Consider the following 9,386-nt stretch of genomic DNA (forward strand, 5'->3'; position numbering starts at 1 on the left):
CGCCGCTGTTCTGGAAGCGGCCTCCAGCGGGCGAGGCCTTAGGCAGGGCGGGGCCTCTTGGCAGGCTGGGCTCAACAGTCTGGGCTCGGCCCGGGCGGTGTCTTAGATGGCAATGGGCGGGGCCTTCGCCAGAGGCGGGCGGGGCCGGGCCGGGGCGGGGCCGGGGCGGGGCCTCAGGTCGGGCGGGGATCGAGGGGTGGGACCATAGACGCGAACAGGCGGGGCCTCGGCTGGGCCCCATGCCCGCTAGGGTCTCCGTGGGGACGCTGCACTCGGGCTCCCGCCGGAGGAGGCGGCTCCGGAGGGGAGGGCGGGCTCCACCTACCCCTGCCGCGCGCCCGCGCCTCCCAATTCGCCGAGCCCGGGTGGGAGCTCGAGGCGGCGGCGGGTCCCCTCCCCTCTGGGCCTCTTTGCGCTGGGCCAGCTCGTGCAGGGAGCGGCGGCGGCGGCGGCGGATCGCTCCGAGGGCGGCGGTCTGGGCCCGCCGAGCCATGGCGGCCCCGGAGCCGGCGCCCAGGCGGAGCCGGGAACGGGAGCGGGAGGACGAGAGCGAGGACGAGAGCGACATTCTGGAGGAGAGCCCGTGCGGCCGCTGGCAGAAGCGGCGGGAGCAGGTGGGCACGGCGCGTGAGCGGGGACGCTGGGGGAGCTGGAGCCGGGAACCCAATCCTCGAGCAGGCGACCCCCTTCTTGTACCCCTTTGGCCTGACCCCCACACCCTGGAGAGGAACCCCTGATTTCCTAAGGGACAGCCCCCTACCAGGACCACTTTCCTATGCCTCTGGGACCAGCCACTAGACCCCTGGCAACCATCTTCAACCCCCTGAAAGCTGCTCTAAATGCCCTCAGCCCAGCCGCTGGGTACCCTCAGCTTCCCCCCAGAGTGGGCCAGGGCCTGCTTGGCCCCCTTGGGCTGTGGGATGGGTGTGGGAAGAGAGCAAGCCCCCTGACACGTACAGCACATTCGTGTCCCGCTTCACCTCCGCCCCATCCCCAGGTGAACCAGGGGAACATGCCGGGGGTCCAGAGCACCTTCCTGGCCATGGACACGGAGGAGGGCGTGGAGGTGGTGTGGAACGAATTGCACTTCAGCGACAGGAAGGCCTTCTCCGCCCACGAGGTGAGGCCTGCCACATCTCTCCCACCCCACCTCCTATGCCCACCCCGTGACCGCCCCCCCTTCCCAGGAGAAGATCCAGACCATGTTTGAGCAGCTGGCACTGCTTGACCACCCCAACATCGTCAAGCTGCACAAGTACTGGCTGGATGCCTCCGAGGCCCGCGCGCGGGTGAGCCACAGGCACAGTAGGGCGGGCGTGGCATCCGAGGGTGGGGCGGCCGTGGGCACCCACCCGCAGTTGGCGGAGCCAGCGAGCCTGCCCGCCCCGCAGGTCGTCTTCATCACAGAGTACGTGTCGTCGGGCAGCCTCAAGCAGTTCCTCAAAAAGACCAAGAAGAACCACAAGGCCATGAACGCCCGGGTATGGGGAGTGGGCTGGAGATGGTGGGGGCGCGGGGTGCCTTCGGGGACAGGAACGGGGTTGGGCTGGGGCGGGGGCGCGGTGGGGGCTCCGCAGGCCCAGCCACCTCTCCCCACCGGTCCGACGGAGTGCGTCATACGCCAGGCCTGGAAGCGGTGGTGCACGCAGATCCTGTCGGCGCTCAGGTAGGTGAGAGCATGGGCTTGCCCGCCCCCTCCCCGGCCCGCTGCGCCCCCGCACTCCCTGACCCGGCTCGACCAGCTCTATCCTCCCCTCGCCCGCAGCTTTCTGCACGCCTGCAACCCCCCCATCATCCACGGGAACCTGACCAGTGACACCATCTTCATACAGCACAACGGCCTCATCAAGATTGGCTCCGGTGCGGACGGGTGGGGCTCGGTAGGGGGCGGAGCTGGGGACCTGCGGGAACCGAGGGCAGAGGACACCCTGCACCCCATCGCGTTGACGTCCGCTCTTTCTCTCTTGTGGCCGTGCAGTGTGGCACCGCATCTTCTCCAATGGTGCGTGGGGGTGCTGGGGGATGGAGGCCGCGGAGAAGGGTCAGTCGGCTCATGCCCCGCGCTTCCCGTAGCGCTCCCGGTGGACCTCCGAAGCCCCATCCGCGCCGAGCGGGAGGAACCGCGGAACCTGCACTTCTTCCCGCCAGAGTACAGCCGTGAGTCCCAGAGCGCCCCTCTCCCCCGCGCTGCGCCTGCCCCACCTCTCCCTGAGTTGCCCTCTCTCTTTCAGAGGTTGCCAATGGCACTGCTGTGGACATCTTCTCCTTTGGGATGTGTGCGCTGGAGGTACTAGCCCCATGGCCTCCTGGCCTCGCAGCTACCTCCCCCCACCATCTCACCTGTGTTGTCCCTTCCCTCTGCCTGACCTGGCCCTGCCCCCAGATGGCCGTGCTGGAGATCCAGGCCAATGGAGACACCAGGGTGACCGAGGAGGCCATTGCTCGTGCCAGGCACTCACTGAGCGACCCCAACATGCGGGTAAGCAGTTTGCTCTACCCCTCGCAGCTGGCTCTCTATGCTTCAGGTAGGGCTGGTGAGGCCCTTTGGACTGGCCTGGGGGTGCAGCAGGTGAGTGCTGCTGAGGGACTCCAGCCAGCTGCACCAAGGCCCACCTACAAGGAGGGCCTGACCTGGAGTGCATGCTGTTCTTCAGGCCTGAAGGCTCCAAGGGCACATCCTAAGGTCAGGAAGACCAGAGGCAGAGTCTGCATGTGGCCACTATTGTTACGCCCATTTTACAGATAAAAAGCCTGAGGCTCAGAGAGGCTAAGTACTTTGCTCAAGGCTTTAGAGTAAGTAGTAGAGCTGGTGTTTGCAACCAGGTCTGCTTGACTCCACTGCCTTGCCTTTAAGCCTCCTGGGATAGGCTAGATGTGATGTGGCCTGAGTTTGTTGGGGGGCATGATGGGCAGGGGGCGGGCAAAGGGAGTATGGGATGGAAGCTGCATCCACAATCTCTCTGGCCAGAGTTTGGGGACTATCTGGCTTAACCACGTGGCCACTGGGGGTGGGGGCGGGAAGTGATAGTGCCTGGATGGGGCTGGTGGGGAGGTGGAGCCAAGACAGATGTGACAGGCAGTGCTGGGCATGGATGGGGGTGGGGGCAGAGAGCCATCAAGGTCATCGCTGGAGCGGGGCCTGAGCTGAGCACTAGAAGAGGGGCAGGCTGTGGTAGGTGGCTTCATGCTGGGCCATATGACCTCTGGGCTGGGCTGATCTGTTGGCACTCTGCCCAGCCCCAGGGCCACAATGCAGATATCATCTGTGAGTGATTTGGGATGACAATGCTGACCCCACAGGACTTTTGTGAGGGTTGCAGGAGGTAGAGGGTGGGAAGTCCTGGGCCCAGGGTCCGACTGTCCTGACCTGGCTGCTAACAGGACCCCTCTCTCTGCACATTCCTGCATGAAGGCTCCCTGGGGATTGGACCCTGGGGTCTGGGGATGTCAGGGGCCTCCTCTGCTCACACTGAGGAGCCAGAGCAGAGAGACGCATGCACACCTGGTAGCCTCTTGTCTCCTCACCCCCAGGAGTTCATCCTCTGCTGCCTGGCCCGCGACCCTGCCCGCCGGCCCTCTGCCCACAGCCTTCTCTTCCACCGCGTGCTGTTCGAGGTGCACTCGCTGAAGCTCCTGGCAGCTCACTGTTTCATCCAGCACCAGTGTGAGGAGCTGAGGGCTGGGGTCAGGGTGTCAGAGTGGCCCGTGGTCAGGGTGACCCCTCCTGAGCGCTCCCGTGGCCTGCAGATCTCATGCCTGAGAATGTGGTGGAGGACAAGACCAAGTCGATGGACCTGCACGCTGTCCTGGCCGAGATCCCCCGGCCCTCCCGGCCCCCCCTGCAGTGGCGGTGAGTAGCCTGCCACCCAGAGCTCTCCCCTCCCCACCTGGCCAGCCCCCACCCAGTCCTGCCCGATGGAAGGGCAGGCTGGCCAGCCACCGTCCTGTGTTTCTCATGCCCATGCCAGGTATTCAGAGGTCTCCTGCTTGGAGCTGGACAAATTCCTGGAGGACGTCAGGTGAGAGCTGGCGTGAGGTTGGGGAACAGGCAGTGCCAGGCCTGAATCCCCAGCTACCCCTGGTGTGTTCCCAGAAACGGGATCTACCCCCTAATGAACTTTGCTGCTGCTCGGCCCCTGGGGCTGCCCCGCGCACTAGCCCCACCCCCAGAGGAGGCCCAGAAGGCCAAGACCCCAACCCCAGAACCCTTTGACTCGGAGACCAGAAAGGTGAGCGCCCAACCCCCACAGCCTGAGGGCTGCCCCATGGTGGCCCTCAGGCCTGTCCGCTGCCCTTCTCAGGGGCTTTGAGTCACCCCAGCTCAGCTCTTCCCCAGGCTGCCAGAGAGCAAGTCCTGGCTGATCCGTCTGTGGGGTTGGGGGTGCAGGACAAGCTGGGATACCCGCTTTCCCAGAGGCTCCTTGCTCCCTGCAGACCCTGCTGCCCATCCCCATACATGCTGACCCACCCCTCCCCAATCCCAGCTGCTCCAAGCAGCCTCTGTCTGGGAGGCTCATCTGCCCCCAGCCCTCTCTGATCCTGCCCTCTTTGCTTGCTGACTCCCTGACATTTGTGTCCTGGTGTCTCCTCCAAGGCCTTCTGACATTGTGTTTCCCCCAACGTTTCCTCCTACAAGGCTCCCTCCTGGCCAGGGCCCTCTCTGTCTCGCTTTCTGTGTCCACACCAACTGGGTTCCAGAAGCTCTGGCTTTGGCCTTGGTTGTGACTCCACAGTCACTTTCCTGATCTGGGCCACCTCCATTCCCCACCTGGACGCTGCACCAGCCCCCCGCCTGGCCTCCTTCCTCCTGGATCCCCTCCATACTGTAACCAGAATTCATGTCCTAAGAACCAAAGCTGCCCACAGAGATTGTGGCCGTCCCCTGCCCGCCCCGGCGCCCTGAGGCCTGACCTACTAGTGTCCTGTGCTTTGTGCTTCTGCTCTGTCTCACCCCTGCTGACCCCCCACTTCCCACGCTCCCTGTGTGTTCAGGTGTTGTCTCCACCTATGAAAACTCCTATTCACCCCTCAGTACCCAGCCTCAATGTCTGCTCTTCTGGAAGTTTCTTTAACACTCCAGGTGGCTAGCAGTGAGAAGTGCTTTGTAGGCTCCCATTGGGTACTTTTTCCATTTCCTGTTCTGACTGTCCCGTCTCGGCCCCTTTGAGGCACATCTGCTCTTGGTCCTCAGTTGCTGAGTATAATTAAGCCTTTGTGGGTGACCTTGGGCCCTGCCACCCCCAGGTGATCCAGATGCAGTGTAACCTGGAGAGAAGTGAGGACAAGGCGCGCTGGCACGTGAGCAGAGCCCCGGGCTGGTGTGGACCGGTGGGGGCGGGGCAGGGCAGGTGGACAGGGCTGACCTTGCCCTCCTGCCTCCCCAGCTCACTCTGCTGCTGGTACTGGAGGACCGGCTGCACCGGCAGCTCACTTATGACCTCCTGCCAAGTATGCTGGGGACCCTGGGTGGGGTCCCTGGGTGGGGGCTGGCCAGGGCCGCACAGTGGCCTCATGCCTCGCCCCCCACACCCCTGCCCGCACCCCTTCCGCAGCCGACAGTGCCCAGGACCTTGCTGCCGAGCTCGTTCACTACGGCTTTGTCCACGAGGTGCGTAGGGCGCGCGAGGCCAGGCTGGGCGGGTGTGGAAGGTGGGCCACGCCTCTCCGTCCCCCCATGCCTCCTTCCCACCCTGCAGGATGACCGGCCGAAGCTGGCCACCTTCCTGGAGAGCACCTTCCTCAAGTACCACGGAGCTCAGCCCTGATGCGTACCTGGCCTCCCACGTGGGCAGCTCGGGGCCGAGTGTTGGGGACGGTGCTGCCTTCTGCCTGCGAGCCAGGGCTGGGGACCAAACACCTGCTAGAGAGGAACCTCTGCCTTGCATAGCTGTCAAGAGGCCCTGGGCTGGGGGTGGGGTTGGGTGCACAGGGGAGCCCTGTAGCCGGTTGGGGAGCGTTGGGGGCTCCTTAGGACCAGGAGCCCCCCGCCCAGCGTGCTTCCACAACTCACCCTTCCTTCCCATATCCTCCTTTCCCTAGCCAACTTCCCACCCCACCCCAAGCTGTCTGGTTGGGAACTGAGACCTGTGCGTGGGGGAGGCCGCCCTGTGGGAAGCCACGGTTGTGGGGGGACTTGGCCCTGGACAGGTAGATGTCTGCCCCATCCAGGGTCAGCACCACAGAGCCACACAAGGACCCCCGCCTCAAGCCAGTGAAGGCACCTGCAGGCGTGAGGCATGGTGCTGGGCGCCCGGCAGGGCCCTGACCTGGTGGGAGAAGCAGACAGCAGACGCCCCAAGAAGCCCATTCCCAACACCACGTGGCTCTTCCATGCCTGCCCAATGTCCAGCGCAGACCCGCCCCGGAGCCCCACTGAGTCTGGCACCCGCCTCCCCCTCTCCAGGCACTTCTGGCCCCTGCAGCCCCCTGCAGAGGGCTTTTATCTCTCTGGCATTCCCTGGCCTGGGGGGTCAGGGTCAGGCGTCCTCCCTGCTCATCACGATGCCTCCTCTCAAGCTCACCACCCCATTATCTCCCTGTCCTCCTCCCTGGGCAGCTGCGCCCTGGGTCCCAGCTCCCCGTCTCTCCCACTCAAATCCCGTCCACCCCCATTGCGCTGGCCTGGTTCTCTTTGACCACCTCCCCTCCATTTTCAAATTTAAACACTCTTAAATGCTTTAAATTGCATGTATAAATGTAGTGCATTCAGGGCTCTTTTTAAGCATTTCAAATGCCAAACTGAGAAAGCACACCACTGTGTTATTAGTTCTCTGTTGCTGCCCTAAGAATTTACCACAAACTTAGTGGCTTAAACAACAAAAGTTATTACGGTTCTGTAGGTCAGAAGTCTGGCCTAGCCGGCTGCCCTCCTTCCTGGAGTTCCTAGGGGAGGATCTATCTCCTGCTCCTTGGGGTGGGTGTCGGCTTGCAGTGTCAGGTGTCGCGCCCGCGGGTGCCGAGCAGAGATTCATTTCCTTGCAGTGGCAGGGCCGAGCTCCTCATTTTCTTGCCTGCTGTAAACTGAAGGCCCTTCCCAGCTTCTAGCTGTGGCCACATTCCTCGGCTCAGCCCCAGGCCCCATCCTCCATCTTCAAAGTCAGCGACAGCGGGTGCAGTCTGTCCTGAACCATCTGTCTGGTTTTCTGCAGCCAGAAAAGCTTCATGTGGTGAGACTGAGTCCACCTGGGTAATCCAGGACAGCTTCCCAGTCTCAGAGGCCTTTTGCTATGTACAGGATACTCCCAGGTTCCAGGCTTGGGGTATGGACTTCTCCAGGGGTCACTGTCATCCCACCTACCACACTATAGCACCCTAATCAAAACCCAAGACAAAACCAACTTAGCCAGGCCTAGAACATAAGTTAAGTGTACAAATAGAGTGACTCTCAAGTTATCTTAAACATTCCAATACTCTTTATGAAATGACTCCAATTCTCACACCTTTCAATCTAAAATACAAATCTGAACTAACTTACATCTCTGGCTGGAAATCCTGATGCTAAGCTGTCTGGTTCTACACAGTCCTAAACTGAGTGTCAAATGCATAACAGATTGTACCAGCAATTAGACCGAACTCAGTGCTATCTATCTGTACTGCCATGGCTTCATTTAATCCAGACTATGCTGAGGTTTTCATTTTAACTTTTCTCTTGTCAAAGTCATATACATATCACTTTTAGAAGTGGAGTGGTTTTTTCAGGCCAACAATAAACAATAAATGCAGCCTCCAACCATGATCCTTTCTTAGCTGTTTCTTCACCCATTGAAAATCCTGTTTCGCAAAAGCACACACATGCTTTTACTGCTTTTTATTGGTTTTTCCACCGTAGGTGTGCCCTGTTGGCATCCTCTGGGGTGGGTGGGGGGTCACTTGTCTCATGCCCCTGACCCAGTATCATTCCAGTGTGATGGGTATTCTTACGGGTTTTTCCCATAGGTCTCAGCAAAGAACAAGTTGTCCTAGGATGACATTTGCTTTCTACCACAACTTTTTGTTTTCTCTGGGGTTGGTTTAGTTTTCTATACATGTCTCAGTTCATCCTTAGCGTCTCCTGCCGAAGTGTGAGCCTTCCCTCAACACTTGGGACTTGCTGCAGAATTGACTGCTCAGGTTCATGTTTTCCTGCAGCGCCCACCAGGCCCACCACCAGGCTGCTGGTTCTCGGACCTCTGGCGCAGCTGTCAGTACAGGTTACTACTTCAGCAGCCTCCGGGAGCACCTCTGGTCCCTGGACCCCATGCTTTCTTCTTCCCTTATTTGCCCTGTTTGAGGAAGACCATCCTCTACGTTTCTTCGGAAAGGATGCATGGGAAGTTATGGAATGTTTGCCTGTTGGTCCTCACTCTGCTCTCACATCTGCTCATCAGTGTACCTAGGTACAAACGTCTGGCTGTGTGGGAGGTGATTTCTTCCCAAAATACTGAGGATAGCACATCACTTTCTTCTATGAAATCCTGTACCACTCTGAATTCCGACCCTTTTGTCTATGACCTCTCTCTCTTCTCTTTGCCCCAGTGCTCTGGAAATTCTCAGTGACATGTCTTGATGTAGACCTCTTTCATCTATTGTCCAGAGGTCCCAACCTTTTGGTTCTAGAAATGTCTCTTTACTTTGTTGTTATTGTTGATTCCCCCCCTCCTTATTTTCTGGAACTCTTATTATTTAGATGTTGAACTTCATTTTTGAGAGGTGCTATTGTGGCGAGGGCCTAGGCTCTGGAGCCATTTCTGAGGCTTCCTGCTACGTGATGTGGGTCTGTGCCTCTACCTCCTCCTCTGTAAAAACGGGGACAATCACAGTCCACACTCCAGGGCTTGTTGTAAGGATTGTATGAGGTGATGTGTGTGCTGAGAATAGTGCCCAGCCACCAGCACTCTGAATGCCACATTACATAGCAAATGTCATGGGGAGCTCCCCCAGAACGTGTGTGTAACTCCACCCCGTGGTGGAGGAGAGCCAGTCCCAGCCGACACACCCCTTCTCTATCCCCACCAATTATGGGGGCCTCTGCGGTGCTAGGCCACTTACTGGAGGGCAATGACCAACGTGATTGTGATGATGTTCCTGTTTTCTAGCTACCTGGTTCTGTTGTTAGACATCTGGAAGATTCCAACTTTATCTTTCAGTGTTTCTATTGAACTGTTCATTTCCCTCTCATATTTTTTCACTTGTAAGCGCACTCATTTGCTGAATGTTCTTTCTTTACAGCCTCTTGTTCTTACATGCAATATCCTCTAGTATCTCTGAGGATATGATTTCAACGTTTCTTGCTTTATTGTCTCTGTTCCTTCTGAGTCGCTTTCCCGTTTCCTTTGTTGCCTTTTCCCTCTTCCTCAGGTGTCTGGTGATCCTGGGCTGACGAGTTGCACTTAAGGGTGAGATGATCT

General features: G+C 59.5%; 1 protein-coding gene across 3 annotated transcripts; it reads left to right on the top strand.

Moving 5' to 3' along the window:
* The first annotated feature begins 196 nt into the window (after nucleotides 1–196).
* On the top strand, nucleotides 197–7,735 carry NRBP2 (nuclear receptor binding protein 2). Of its 3 annotated transcripts, none has more exons than XM_074316588.1 (18): nucleotides 197–614; nucleotides 998–1,120; nucleotides 1,188–1,289; nucleotides 1,392–1,481; nucleotides 1,626–1,666; nucleotides 1,766–1,860; nucleotides 1,979–2,002; nucleotides 2,074–2,157; nucleotides 2,232–2,287; nucleotides 2,384–2,479; nucleotides 3,532–3,664; nucleotides 3,748–3,850; nucleotides 3,969–4,019; nucleotides 4,094–4,229; nucleotides 5,245–5,298; nucleotides 5,385–5,448; nucleotides 5,553–5,608; nucleotides 5,712–7,735. In XM_074316588.1, the coding sequence occupies exons 1-18, from the start codon at nucleotides 240–242 to the stop codon at nucleotides 5,763–5,765; spliced, it is 1,737 nt and encodes a 578-aa protein (XP_074172689.1). In that variant the 5' UTR covers nucleotides 197–239; the 3' UTR covers nucleotides 5,766–7,735. The 3 variants fall into 3 exon arrangements, with proteins under 3 accessions (XP_074172689.1, XP_074172687.1, XP_074172688.1); XM_074316587.1 differs by having other exon boundaries at nucleotides 198–614; nucleotides 5,697–7,735; XM_074316586.1 differs by having other exon boundaries at nucleotides 1,392–1,666; nucleotides 5,697–7,735.
* The last annotated feature ends 1,651 nt before the right edge of the window (nucleotides 7,736–9,386 follow it).

Source organism: Rhinolophus sinicus, linkage group LG12 (assembly GCF_036562045.2).
Source record: "Rhinolophus sinicus isolate RSC01 linkage group LG12, ASM3656204v1, whole genome shotgun sequence".
NCBI lineage: Eukaryota > Metazoa > Chordata > Mammalia > Chiroptera > Rhinolophidae > Rhinolophus > Rhinolophus sinicus.